The sequence below is a fragment of the Lissotriton helveticus genome, chromosome 4_1, assembly GCF_964261635.1.
Source record: "Lissotriton helveticus chromosome 4_1, aLisHel1.1, whole genome shotgun sequence".
Lineage (NCBI taxonomy): Eukaryota > Metazoa > Chordata > Amphibia > Caudata > Salamandridae > Lissotriton > Lissotriton helveticus.
Window position 1 is genome coordinate 1832913936 of NC_136063.1, and position 15300 is coordinate 1832929235.

The 15300-nt window shown below is 44.4% G+C and overlaps 1 protein-coding gene across 4 annotated transcripts in view; it reads right to left on the bottom strand.

Annotated features, from left to right (window-relative positions):
- ZNF711 (zinc finger protein 711) overlaps positions 1 to 15300 on the bottom strand; it is a 239742-nt gene that overhangs the window by 163631 nt on the left and 60811 nt on the right. For all 4 annotated transcript variants that reach the window (XM_078688476.1, XM_078688475.1, XM_078688477.1 and 1 more), the window contains exon 2: positions 12230 to 12342. In XM_078688476.1, coding sequence (XP_078544602.1) covers positions 12230 to 12311 — 82 coding nt within the window. In that variant the 5' untranslated portion in view covers positions 12312 to 12342. The remainder of the gene's footprint in view (positions 1 to 12229; positions 12343 to 15300) is intronic.

Genomic DNA, 15300 nt, shown 5'->3' on the forward strand with positions numbered 1-15300 from the left:
TGTCAAGAACACTAGAAAAACAATATCTAGAGGAAGAGATCGATCATTCGCTACTTGCAGATATTGCAAAGATATATGAGAAACAATTGCGCATGTATCAGGTGCTTGTCCTAAAACAAAGGACATAAGAATTAAATGACTTAAGATTCTGGAGCTACTCATTGTTTGAGCTAAAATACATGGTTGGCTAACATATAGTAAACCTCAATTAAACAATAGTCAAGGTGAACTAAGAAAACCCTAAGTAGTGTTCATCAAAGATGGTACTGCTGTGGTGATTGATGTTTTAATCCGTTACAAAAACTGACAGAATTTCCTTGAATAAGTGTATACAACTAAAGTTAATTATTATAGTGAACTATCTCAAGAATTCAAAACTCTCAAACTGTCCCATTGTGAATTTCATGGTTTCATTGTAGGTTGTCGGGAATTTGGCCTCAATGTAACAATGCAGCTCTAACTGATCTCAACTGAAAAAGTCATTCTTCTTCAAGAAAAATGTATGCCTTACTACTATGAAGGACACTTTAAAAAAAGTGCCAGGTTTTAATGGACAACTAACAAATTAGCAAAGCTCAATAACTTTTACTGAATGATGTGCTTTGTTTCAAAAAGTATGGACGTGCCGACTCAAAGAACCACATCAGCAGCCAAGCAGGCCAAATTTGAATTATGCCCAGGACTTGTCATTACACGTGGGAGAGGCCTAGATGATTTCTTCAATGTGCACTAATTAGAATCTTAGTTGAGAAGAATTTTTTTCATTTTTTAGAAATCTTAATAAATAAGACTTTTAGTGCTTTCTTATTTATTTATTTATGAGATTTATTGAGCGAACAAATACCCGTGGGTGTCTCGGCGCTTATGAATAGAGTTGACTGCAAAGTAGAGATTATTGATTGAAAAACCACGTCTTTAACTGTTTGCGAAAGGTTAGCAGGGATGTGCTGGTCTTGATTTGGTAAGGTAGGCTGTTCCAGAGCTTGGCCGTTGAAATGGTAAAAGATCTGTCACCCCATGATACCTTCCTAGTTTTTGGGACCTCTAAGAGACTTGCTGTAGAGAAACGAAGAGATCGTGTCGGCTTATAGGGACATAAAGAATGTCTCAGAAAAGCTGGTCCAAAAGCGTGAATTGCTTTAAAAGCAATGCATAAGGCTTGGAACTAAGTTCTGTGTCTTACTGGCAGCCAGAGAAGCTGTCTGATGACTTGCGAGATAGGTCTGAACTTGGGTGTCCCTGTAACCAGTCTGGTGCCGCATTCTGCACCAACTGCAGCTTATTCATTATCCCTTGTTGGGCGTTAACAAGAAGTCCATTGCAGTAATCGATGCGGGACATCACCAGAGTGCTGACTAGAGTTTTAATCTGTTGATAGGGAGATCTGGCTAGGAGCTTCCTTTCCAAATGTAATGTTATTATCAACAGTACAAACCATTTAAGCAGTGAAATCGTTTATGGCAAAAATAGGCAACAACTGAATGTCTGAACCTATAGATTTGCAGGGTGGATTAGTCTACTCTAGTCCCCTAGCTGGAGATGGCTGGGTGCTGAAATAAATAAGCACAACTTTATGGGCTAAATACATCCCTCAAGTGAAAAGCAATGTTCAAAGAAAGTTGAACACAAACTGTAATACAGCAGAAGCACCTTCCTTCTATATTAAATTCCACCACGGTATTCCACAGGGATACTGTACATTAATAAAGAAAAAGTCTGTGTTCCACACTCCCAACAGATGAGTAGTGCCTGATTCTTAATAAATGAACTCCGCTTCTGTTGCTTGGTGGCAGGGAGAGCAGTGTAGTTCTCTTTTGCAGACATTTATTATTGCCACGTTTAGTCAATGGATAATCTGTCAATCATGAATAGTGCCCTTGAAAGTGTCTATATTGATCTAAACACTCCCTCTGGTCTATCATCTGAGTATGGTATCCGGCCCCACAATAACCATAATTCTTCGGGGAGAAGACTGGACAGAGAGTGCATGGCAGATAGTGACAGGAGGAGTAAAAAGAGAGAGTCCAATAATGCAGTAAAACAGGGGGAATGTGAAGAACCAAAGTCCATAAAAAACTGACAAAGCCAACCTCTTTTTATGCTTTTATTCCTGTGATCACTGCACAAGGTAGAGGACTTAAGAACGCCCTGAACTATCTGAAGACTCAGCAGAATGACCACATAAAGAGGTGGCAGTGCCTCACACTAGCGTTACTTGGTTAAACAGATTTTTTATCTTGCCTAGGCTTCGTTTTTTATCTGTGGCCAATAATTTTTTTATGTTGTGGGGCTCTTGAGGACAGCAAACGGGCACACTTTTTTTAAACCTTCTGCTCCCGGCACATTTTGTTTTTCGTTGATGAGCAATGCAGCTTCATGAGGGTCAGGTGCTGCACAGCAGGACTGATTGGTGGGTGGAGGGGGGTGCGGCTATTTAATTAGGCTGGAGCGGATGCGCAGACTGTAGGGATGGAAGTGCCTTGCACTAGCGTTACCCATTTAAACAGGTTTTCAGTCTTGCCTAGGCTTCGTTTTTAATCTGTGGCTAATTCAGTTTGTAATGTTGTGGGGCTCTTGGGGGAAGCCAACGGGCACATTTTAGTAACACTTCCGCTCCCGGAACACGTTGGTTTTTGCCAGTGAGCAGTGCAGCTTCACGAGAGTCAGCTGCTGCACAGCAGGGCTGACTGGTGGGTGGAAGGGGTGCGGCCATTTAATTCGGCTGGAGCGTCTCCAACCGTCTGCACTCATACGGGACCAGGGGCATGGACCCCTGGTCAGATAATGGTGTATTCAATGGAGGAGCTGGGTGAGCTGAGAGGAAAGGGCACCACACTGAAGCTGCCTTTAGAGATGAGGGAGAGGTTAAGGGCAGATGGCTTATTAATAGGTGGATGGGAGGTAGGGAGACAAAAGGAACAGGGCTCGAGAGCAGAGGGCGCGGGCGTGCTAAACCAAACTTGATAATGATGCATGTAGGCCCCGGGAAAGGGTGCTGAATACACGTTCCCTTCACAAATGGGAGACAACGTTTACTACGCTGGAGTTTCACCGCAGTAGGTTTACAACGCGGGTTTTACAACGCAAGTCATTTCAACGACTTGCGCTGGAGGGCGCTGTAAGATAAGGAATAGTACGATTTACTATTCCAACACCTTCCCTACTGTATATAGACTGGTGTTGGAATAGTAAAGCGTAAAGCGTACTGTCCCCAAGTCCAGCGCTCTCCAACGCAAACCTATCGCGGTGAAACTCCCACGTAGTAAAGGTCATCTCCCGTTTGTGAAGGGAACATGTATTCAGCACCATAACGCTTAACTCATTCTATCGAGTTTGGTTTAGCACGCCCGCGCCCTCAGCTCTCGAGCCCTGATCCTTTCGTGTCCCTACCTCCCATCCACCAATTAATAAGCCATCTGCCCTTAACCTCTCCCTCATCTCTAACATCTCTAACAACAACCTTGAAATCTTCTTGTTATTGCAAGTGGAAGGACCAGATGTGTTAGCCGTAACTGAAACCTGGTTGGAGGCCGGCTCGGAGGCCGGCTCAGAGCCCGATATAGTCGCAGCCTTGCCAACAGATTATCATATCCTGGTGCATAACTGACAGGGCGGGAAGAGAGAAGATGGGGTGGCAGTGATCAACCACCTTGCCTCAGAGGTTGTAGTAGCAGAAAGTTTTGATGGGGCAGAAGTCCAGGGGGTGAAACTAGTACTAAATATCACTTATGTGGTGATGATGGTAGTCTATCGCCCACCTGGGACTACCCTTTTTTTCAATGATCTATTTACTGAATTAGTTAATGACTTGGGATGTATAATTAAACAACTACCACTTCAACAACAAATGCCTAAACCACGAAAGGCTAAACCACGACCAAAGCCAAACCACTACGTTTTTAACAATGATTTACTAAACCACGAAAAAGTATTAATTGCCATGTTACCCGAATCTACCACTACGTTCAAATAAACGCAAGATTGAAACATGAAAAACAATTATTTAATTTAAACAACTCTTCTTATTTAAACTATTTATAGCGAAGAAACTTTAAATTTACAATCAAATAATATTTTTTTTAAAATACAGACGAACTTACAAAGACAGTAATGTTCAGCAAAAAACTATAAAATATAATTCCATGATCTTTTTTCTCACAAAAAATAAAATTATTTAAAAATGGATTCCAGAACATATTTTCATTTTTAAAAAGAATTGACTTATAAAACATAAAATTAACGTCCAACCACCCCTTTGTGATAATTTCAACTGTGAAAACCAGAGAGAAACAGGCGCATCAAGCCCAGTTCAAAATCGCATCATTGAAAAACAAATCTACAGTGCCATCTACTGGCCTAACAAAATTGAATTTACATAAAGTCTATTAGAACGACATAATGCAATTAAAATAAAGAAATGTATAAATCAATTAAAAAAACAAAATATTTGTAACTTTTTTATTTAATTATTGACATTTACCTCTGGTTTTGGAGGTGGAGGTTCTGATCTAGGAGTTGTTAAGGTGGTCGTGGTTCAGGTACAGTAGTTGTTAAGGAGGTCGTGGTTCAGGCACAGGGTGTTGTTTGGGAGTCGTTGTTAAGCCCACTCATTGTTAGGGATTCGTCATTAAGGTAGTTTCCCAATGACTTGTGCTCAAGGTACCAGCAGATAGCAGTGGTGAGGGACTTTAACTTCTGGTGGGATCAGGTACCAAGAGAGCCCCAGGCGAGTGGGTTTGGTGAAGGGATGGCTATGCTAGGGCTACAAAAACTAGTGGAATCTCAGGCCCATGATAAGGGCCATACGTCAGATTTAATATGGTCCACTCAGCCACCGGTTAGGATAACAAAAATCAAACCTTGTAGCTGGTCAGATCATCATCAGATCAAGTTTATAATCCCTCTGCCCAGTCAGTCAGTGCACCAGTCTAGGAGTGGCGGACGGTATGTAACTGGACAAAAATAGACGAAACCAGTTTTGGGGAGGCACTAAAGGATGCAATGCATCCGTTGAGAAACACTGAGGATATCGATCAGAAGAGCGAGAGGTTTCTAGGAGGGAAGCAGGAGGCCATAGACAAGGTGGCTCCTTCTCGGAGGGAGAAAGTAAGGAATAAAGGCAAATGGGCCCACTGGTATACCCTAGCGCTAAAGGAAGGGAAGCGAATGTTTCACCAATAAAAAAGGAAATGGTGGAAGCGGCCTTGAGGGAGTATAAAGCACTGCTGGGCATATATAAAAGCGCAATCACAGCGACTAAAGCAGAGTTTTATGAGTTAAGGATTAGAGAAGCGAATGATACTCAAAGGGAGACTCAAAGTGTTGAGGGAGCTAAGCCAAACCAAAGAATTGAAGGCTGTCCTAGACCCAAGTGACTGTAATAAGATGCAGGACTTCGTCCTAAAGAAAATGAGTTATATTCTAACTGAAGTAAGAAACACCCTGCTTTGTCCCTGTCTACTTGGAGTGGATGAGGTGCCTCACTTCCAGGGTGAGAAGATTTCAGCATTCCCACCATTGGATTTCGAGGCTTTAGCACAGGTAATGGCAGCAGTTTAATCTGGTTCGCCGAAAGACCCTTGCCCTCCCAAGGTGTTCAGGATGGCCTTTCCCGTAGTGGGGATGCGCTGCTTTCCCTTCTAAACTCATCCCTTGTGGCAGGGAAAGTACCACTTAGTTTTAAGAAAGCAATGGTAACCCTTTACTAAAGAAGGCGGGGACAGACCCCAAAACTATTACCCTCCAAATATCTAGGTCACCTTTCCAGCTAAGATTGGGGTACAACATGAAAACAGAATCCTTGCAGAATTTATGGAGGCACCAACTGCTCGCCAGGTAGGGTTTAGGGCTCATCACAGTATGGAACTGGTGATGTTTTTGGTATTGAAAAAGGTCAGGCTGGCGGCTGATAGGAACAAGCCCTCTGTGCTAATCCTATTGGATCTTACAGTCGTTTTTGACACGGTCGACCATCAAGTATTGATAGACTAATTACGGGTCCGGGGATCACAGGTTCCGCCTTTTTAGTGGCTCTCCTCCTTCCTGAAGGATCGGTTACAGAAGGTGCAACAGGGTGGCAATGCATCTAGAGATAGAGAACTCCAATGTTGGGTTCCCAGGGATATGCTCTGTCCCCACTTTTTTTTCTTCCTTACTATCTGAGATTTGGGAACCACCTTCTCTTTGACTGACCATAGCTTGTGTGGCAACTATTTTTTGATAGCCCAAAAATTATTTTTGTTTACATCTAGGTCTCATGTGTGAAGACCACGTCCATTAACGAGGACGTGTTGTAATCAAATTATTTGATGCATTCTACAAACTGACGCATATTTCTGGTCATCTTACCTTTGAAGCAGTTTTTGAATCTTGCTACTTTGATATTCTTTATTGCAAGTAGTGTGTTTTCTTTTAGTTTGGGTATTGATTGGTCTGCACTCTCCAAGCTTTGTCTCTTTTCCCTCTGTTTGACACGAAGGACACAAGTTTTATTCTAGCTGCTCTTCTTTCACTGCATTACACTTTGATCTTTTTGAATCACATTCAGCATGGCTATTTCCTCTTCTATCGTGACTTTTAGCTCTGTGCTTCTCTGTTGGACTTCTTACTGTCCAAACTCAAATTTTCTTTCCTTTCTCTAACGCACTTGTCTTTTATGCAATCATTTAATTTTTTTTCCAAATATTGGTTTCTAAAGATTCTCTATATTGTATGAAAATCACAGCCCTTTTGAAGCCCTTTTGAAGGGTGAAATGCGTCGGCTGTTTTCTGCATAGGAACAAAGGACTTTTGGAGAATAAAAGATTTTCAACAAAACTCACATCGACGGAATGTACTTTATTTTTTGTGCACTGTTATTTTGTTGATCTTATGTATTGCCTCTCATCAGCCTTCACCTCGTCTATCTTTCTCAACGATGCGAACAGCAGTGGCAGCACGGATTGTGTCATGACTGGATAATGACAATGTATTATACATTGGTCTCTCACACAAGCTGCTGGGTAAGCTCCAACAACACTGCAAGATTAATATATAATCTACCAAGACTGACACATGACTCACCGTTGTTTTTTTTTTTTTTTTTTTTTAAAACCTTTATTGATATCAAAAGAAGACAAATCGAGGCCCACAACCAAGCCGGCCGGCCGCAGTGTACAAAACAGTCAGGAGTAATCAGGCAAATAGTACATAATCAATCAATACAAAGCAGAGGCCGTATAATCGCAATAGGGGAAAAAAATACAGAAACTGAAGGGCTAAAACACAGGAGTAAAGAAGGCTTAATTTTACAATAAGGGGAGAGGACATATGACGGGCACAATTGCAATACTGAGGCATCCGATATCCCGTAAGCAACCTCAACATTAAGAAGGGGGCGTGAAGCAAATTATCAGGGGGACAACACAATGCATTCAAAAAATCAGGATATGTGAGATACAGTCAACCCCTGAGCGTTATCCTCGTAACACGCCCGCCACCCGGGACACTACCAAGCCAGAACAGTGGGATCGGAGACAATGCATGAAAACCCGCCCGTCACAGTACCCTCTGGGACACAGGAAGGGAAAAAGGGAAGGGGGACTAGGTAGGGGGGGGGGGAAGAGGAAGGGAAAGGAAAATGGAGGGAAGAAAAACCAAACAATAAAAGGGAATAGGGAAATATGAAAAAAGAAAGGTAAAAGACACGCCGACACGGCACCCCACGGTGAGAGGACAGGAGACAAAAGGATTAACGGCCCAAGTGGGGCATGGCAATCGGACGAAAAGACAGTCAAAATGTAGCAGGAGGAGTAACGACGCCATACCCCCACCCGAAACACACCATAGGAGGTCGGGACAGACGCGGCCTCACGAAAAAGATATACAAAAGGGCCATAGAACCAGAAGACAAACAAAAAATAGGACCCAACCCACCCGTCCCACCCTGCACCCCTGTAGAAGGCTACGGCCTACCCTTCAAACAGCGTGCCTGTCGCCCTAAACCAGAACCCAAAATATAGCAAGAAGAAAGAATGAAAAACGAGACAAAAAGACCACAAAAGCGGAGAAAGAAAACAGGAGGGAGGAGCAGAAGAGCTATAATACAAACGATAGGCCACAGCCCTCCGCCCAACCGGACAAGTACAATCAAAAAACAGACCAGGATGACACCCCATCACGCGCCACAAAATATTAGGAGAAGGGGACCTCCCATCCCTCTACAATCAGAGACAATTGTGCAACGAAATCGCATACCGGGAATCAAGCAGAAGTCGTACATTTCACCCCCAACCCTTCCGAGCGACAAACCCCACCCACCACATGGCAATGTACAACCACATACTAAATACGAAATCTGCATATAATCGAGTGGAATGGAGACTAGCATAGCTACGTGGGGAGTAGATAGATCGACAAGTGAGCAATAGTACAAACTGAAAGTATCGATGCATCAACAATCGAAGCACGAGCCATGAGAAACAGGAGTTCAGTTGCTCCACTGGAGCGGGCGAGGTGGTCCCATTTTTAAACACAGGCAAAGTCATCGAAGCAGGCACAGGAGGAAGTCCACCCATAATTCCAGGCAACAATGTCGAACAGGGTCGCAGTACAGCATCCGAGTGACCGGGGTCCGAACCTTGAAAAGCAGGGCGCCCCAAAGTCACCAGCACAGTACACGATCTTCGATCAGCGGTGGAGACACTCAGGTCAATCGAGGGGGGTGAGGCAATGGAGGCATCGAAACAAGAGGGCGACAAGAAGAAACGGCCGCCCAAAATGGCGGCGGATCGTGGCGGACCCACCGAGACGCCCAGGGCCAGGGAAGCGTACAGGGATCTGAGGGCTTCCAGGATATCTCTGACTGTCGGCTCACGCCCACCAGATCCGATCCCCACACAATCAGGCAACTCGGGCCCGCCGCCACAAGGTGACTCTCGATCCAGAGGGCCGGCCGCCATTTCGTGAATCAGCCCAATCGCCGCCCACGAGGACCCCCGGAAATAACAGTTCTCAAATGTAGGACTTTACAAGCGCCGGGGGTCCCAGCAAGGGCGGCCTCGATGTCAAAAGGATGTCCGCCCAAAACGGGTCTCCGCCCGCACCAGCACCGGTGCCCCAAACAAGCGGAGTCAGGGCCTCGAGGACCAGGGCTGCCGGAAAAAGCAGCGGCGGGGGGAGATCCCCTCTCAGAATCAGGTCCCGGGGCCTCTCACCCACGTCCGCCACGCGACCAGCAGGGCAGGTCCGGGTCAGGATCGCCGGGATCTTCGCACATCGGCTCCCAACACTGGTTCTCGCTCTCGGCCGGGGCCGAGAGCCGTCGGATCCCACCGGCCAGGTCCCGGTCCAAGTCTCGCAGAGGCCCCGATCTCTCGGAGGCCGGAACTCCGGAGCCACTGCACGTCAAGACCCCGGGGTCAGATGGTAAGTACAAACAAGCCGTAATGTTTCCAATTCCCCAAAAGTGTGCCGTCCCGGGACAGGATAAAAGACAGGATAGGCAGTCAGGATGGAGGGCTGCGGGAGCCGAGCTAAAAGCCGACCATCACGGCCGCGAGCTAGGCTCCTCCGACTCACCGTTGTTGACACAATTGCACTGGCTTCAGTAACACAGAGGGCCAGGTTCAAGGGCTAATGCATTGCATATAAGACCTTGTATGGGACAGTACAAGTCTATATTAAGGACAGTCTAAGGCGATATGTACCGGGACGCTGTCTTCGCTACTCCGAGGTAACTTTGCTGACCTGCCCACATTTTAACAGATCGACCATGGGCGGTGGTGCTTTCTCAGTCCTGATACCTCAGCTGTGGAAGCAGAAAGTCTGCAAAGAGAAAACGCTCTGCTTTTTATAGAGTCTGATCGAATGTCTTAGTCAAGTATTAGCTGGGGCTAGGTGGCTAACCCTTAGACAAGCGCTAAGAGACCAATGGTAGTTAGGCGCTACAGAAGTGTTACTAACATAACATAATATAGCATAACATAACATAACTGGCCCCAGAGGCTTCTGAACACACCTGAACTGCATTATGCACTGTGCAACTGAATTTCATGTGACTGTGGGTCGGTAACATCTAGTGTCCTAACCAGAATTGGGTGTACTGGTAGGCTCAGTGAACACATTAGAAGATTAGAAAGAGATAACAGCTTGTGATATGCTGCAGGCCTTGGGGGTACCTAGGGCCATCGCTCATGTCAGACTGGGAAGGTATCCCACACAAAGGTTTACCTGTACTCTACCTCTGTGCCTCCAGAGAGTAGAAGTGAAATAGAACACCTTTCAGTGCAGTGTATTTTAGTGGGTCGGCAGTGAAAGAAAACTACAAAGAGAGCAATCATGACCATGAGGTGCTGAGTCCTAAACTCCAGGTATATTCAGTGCAGAACAAACAAATAAACATAGCAGTTGCATGCCCTGTGCAGTAGCGTATTGAAGTAAGGATGACTAAAGAAAGGAACATCCTTGGAAAAAGAGAAACTGATATCCACGGTAAAAGGCTGCCAATAAACAAACATGAAGCCGATTTAGTCTTGCCTATTAGAGGGAGTGAATTGGAGAATCAAAGCTGGCATATGCTTTTGTGGAGTTTTAACCCTTAACTATTTTATGCAAGCTCAAGTTTTTGAACCTGTGTGTAAAGGGGCATCATACAACTACGAAGGGAAGTCGGAGAAAGCACAGAAAGATTGGCCATGGATGCAGATTCATCAAAATGCCTCGGGTAGGGAAGGTGGAATCACATACCCTTTGACCTATATGACATCAAATGACATCAAATGGCCTAAGTGATATCATGTGGCCAATGACCACCCCGACTTTTCACAGAATATGTCACATGACCTTAACCTGGATGACACCACAATAACAAATTGTTGAGGTTCTATAATAACTGAATGATTTATATAATATAAGATAATTATTATAATATAATTAATATAACAACACAATACAAACAAATATCTCTTTTAGATATCTATATTAAGATACTGACATGATCTTTGAAAGCAATGGAAGAGTAATACTCACCATGATTTGTAGCCTCCCAAATACCACAGTTGTTCTCTCTCAGGACACCAATTACCTCCAAAGAGCCAGTACCACCATTTCGTTTTTTACCATGGGTGCCCATTATGCCAACAATTACCTCCAGTATCCCAGTCCAGGTATTTTTTGACAGGTGCCTGCCATGCTAAGATTTGCCTGCAGCATGCCCACGTCAGTATTTTGTAATGAGTGTCTCTATAAGCCAGGAATGACCTTTAGCACTCTGCTGACGGAGGCAGATTCAAATATTTAACACTTTATTCTTACTAATGCTCAATTACATTCACTCACGTATGCTCACTCATTCTGCTCATTCACACTCATTCTTACTCTGACCCATTCACACTTAGACTGACTAATGCTCTAATTTCTTCATTTCCAATCGCTCTCATTCTCCCTCATTTAAACACGCCCACATTCACTCTTAGTCTTGCTAACTCATACTTTGTCACTTATTCACAACCACTTGAACTCACTGTTATTTTAGCTCGTTCTTATTTACAAGCACACTAACTCGTTGTTGCTTAGTCGCTCTCTGAACCTTCCTCAGACTGATTCTTACTCATTCATCAACTCACTTTCAGTCACTCTTACTCTGACTCACTCATTCTCATTCACTCTAACTCACTCATACTAATTTACGGAGACTCAATCTCAATTGTTCTTACTCCCCACCTGTCACCGACTCGCACCCATTAACTTTCACTCACACACATGCTCACTTGACCAGACATGCTCAAATATACACACTAACTCTCACCCGCAAACACACACACACCATTTACCTTGGTTACCAGCAAAATTCTTATTCCAGCTCCTGGAGCGACATTTTGTATTACAATAATAGGGAATAATAGACTATTATTCACTATTAATGTAATAACAAAAGGGTGGTAAACAAGAAAAGAGGAACCCCAACTAAAACAGTGTACTGCTCCTGAGACCAAGAGTCTCAAAAGTAGTGCAAGGGATAGCAAGGGGATATCCAGGGGCCGCAGCTCCTACCCTGGCAACCACAAGTTTGTCCGGTACCTTTTACTTTGATGTCATCATCTGGCTGGTGGATATTGTCAAGTGGTGAGACTGTGACTGAAAGTGAGCTGAAAACTACATACTGTTTTGAATCCCCACTTTTTGTGACATAAAAAGCTTTACATTACATTACAAAATCCTTTTCAAGAAAATAAACAATTAAATACTTTACCAAAATCTTGCATAATCATTGCATGTGGCATTTTGCACTCTGGTATCTGTAAGCCAAGACCACCGCCACCACAAGAATCCATACTCCACACAATACATTCACAAAGATGTTTGCTGAAAATAAAAATACATTTTTCACTACATCAGAAAAGAGGAACCTTTTACATATGAACAACCACAAAACAAAAACTGAGAAACTCATATTAATGACAAGTACAGAGTAAGTATCTGCAATTATACTGTACAACCTGCATCCGCTTATCTAAGAGTGCACCAGCATGTGTCGCAATTAAGCTGTTCTTTTTAGGTCTCGGCTAGCGAAAGGCTGCGCTTGCGCAGTCTCGCTCCGAGACTTTATGTCTTAGAGAGTGGGGCTTGAACCCGCCCCTCTTCTCCATTGGCTGGCTTCCTAAATGGAGGCAAGCCATTGGACTAGAGGGGCGTCTGTCCATTTAAGCCCTGTCTTTTTGGGATTGAGGTGTGTGTTTTTTTGTTTCTTTCCGTTTTCTTTCTCTCCTCTTCCCATTGGCTGGAATTTTACATTCCAGCCAATGGGAAAAGGAGAGAACGAAAAAAACGCCCATCAATCCCAAAAATGATGCTGGTTTCTCCGAGGCACTTCTGCTTCACCTCGGAGAAACATGGAGCTCCATTTTGGCTCCCGACTCACTCTCGAATGTTAACTCCCCAAGGGACCCTCCGGGACCTTTCTTTCCGCGCCCCCGTTTCAGAGTTTATGGCCGCCTTTCCTTCCCTCTTCTTATGTCACATGCCTCACCACACTCCGGAGAGACAGTCATTCGCTGCAATAAATCGTGCTCCAACAAGAAGAATAACTTCTGCTTATGTAATACACTTCATCCGTTTAGAAGTAGATCTCCGTAAATAAAATCGGGTTTAAAGAGATACGCTTAAAAAAATGTAAATTCATTAGACATTAATCATGTACCACTGGCTATATTGGCATCCAAAGTGTACCAAAGTCCTGTGTGAATGCTCGAGAAAGTTTAAAGTAAATAATCGTTCACCCGGTCTACCCCCAAATTTGGGAAAAGATGGGCGGGCTGGAGGAGGTGTGTCACTTCGGTGACACCCATGCACACAAATCTGTAAATACTGATTAGCTGACTTCTAAGCAACTTTAGTGCACAACCCAGCGACCGACATTCAAGTCACTCTCGGGTGCAGCTGCACACATTCCTGTGGGATTACCCCGCTCAAGGCTGTTTTGGTGTCTTTACAGTCCACCCTCGCCCTTAACCCCTTGCATGCTGGTGACGAACCCCAGCCGCCACGCTCCATGGTGCTCGTGTGCTGATGACGGCTGGGGTTCGTCACGGCCCCTCCCTGTTCGTTTGTTTACCGCACAGCGGCGGAAACGGGCCAGCATTGAAGGGGTTAAAGCTGCAGCGTCATGGCTGCCAGTCGTGCTGGCCCAGTGCGGAGAGTTGCTATCTTCGGAGGCACGCACGGCAATGAGTTATCGGGGGTCTGCCTCATGAGGCACTGGCTTGACAACGGAGGCGAGCTCCACAGGGATGGCGTGGCGGTGACGTCATTTATCACCAACCCGAGAGCTGTGCAGGAACAGACAAGGTACATCGACTGCGACTTGAACCGAGAGTTCAGCGCAGGCTGTCTCAGGTGAGACCAATGCCACGCACATATGTTCCTCTGGTTTTATAAAACGTCCATTCCGCTTTTGACTATATGACTTTTAGTAATCGGAGGTCGCCAGCAAGCTGTGAACGTGAATATTGTGCAGTGAGCACATCGCCCTCTCTACTTGTCTCCTAGTCCACGTCACAGATAAGGGTAACTTTTTAACTGAAACAATAGCTGCACCCATGGACATCAAGCTTCCAACTCCCACCCAATAATGTTATTTTTTGTATTAAATAAATTCCCAATAAAATAAAAGTGTGTTTTATATATTTTTTTTAAACTTTCATTAAATTACATATCAAAATATAGAAGAAGGCACACAGCCCCATCTTGAGCCCCCCCAATATCCTCTTACTTCTTATTGTGAGGGCAAGGGATGGAAACTGTAGAAAATAAAGAGAGATATTGCAGCCTTGTTTACTTGGGTTCATGGTGCTACCTTCATGACCTTTAGACCAACGGGAGCAAGGACAGTGGAGGCGGCTCCTCCGCTAAGACATAAAAACTAGTACTATCATTTTATTTTTTCTTCCTGCTCAAGTGCGAATGCAAATGTATGCAACAATGTAAATACTTGATTTCAAATATATATCAATAACCCAGGGGAGCTCTCTAAACGCCAATTGTACTCGATGTAAACATTTTCACAAAAATATTAACAAGCCATTGAACCCATATTCTTTGAGGTACTCAAGACCAACTCTCATCCGTCACTGAAATTGACATTTGACTTTTACTCTTTGGAGTAAAAGGTAGAGTTATCCGTGCATGCTGGTTACGGCCCCAGATTTGTAAGTTTATTTGCCCATAAACAATCGCTCTAAGTTAGGAAAAGCTCCAGTATTTCTTTAGGAGAGGCTGCTAAAACATATTTCCTAAAAGAAAAAACTTTGCACTACCGCAAAACTTCTCTGGACCCCCAGGGTGGCAGAGCTGGGGAAGCGTTTAATAGAGCTGCCCTGCGTGAGGTGATTTTGTGTTCATGTGTGCATGCGTGAACGTGTGTGTGGCCTTGTTTGACGTGGGTAGTCTGTTGTGTATCCGTGCACGTTTGTCTGTGTTTGAGGATGCATATGTGTGCGATGCATTTTTTATGTACGACTGTGGTTTGTGTATGTGTGTGGTCTGTGTGTGCCTCGGGCAGTGTACTTCCTGTGCAGTTTGGCGTGAGATAGCTGAATTGTAGAGTATGCACCTGGGTGTACAACGTTGTTTCTTTGGATGGTGTGTGGGCATTTTACTGCATCTTTCGTTGTGAAAGTATGTTTATATTACTGGTGTGTATGCGGGTGAGTTTGTGTGTGTGAATGTGTGTCAGTGAGTGTGTGTGCATGTGTGTATGTGCAGATGTATGCGGTTTGTGAGGCTTGGGGAATGTAAATATAGGTGTGTGTTTGGTGAGGCTTT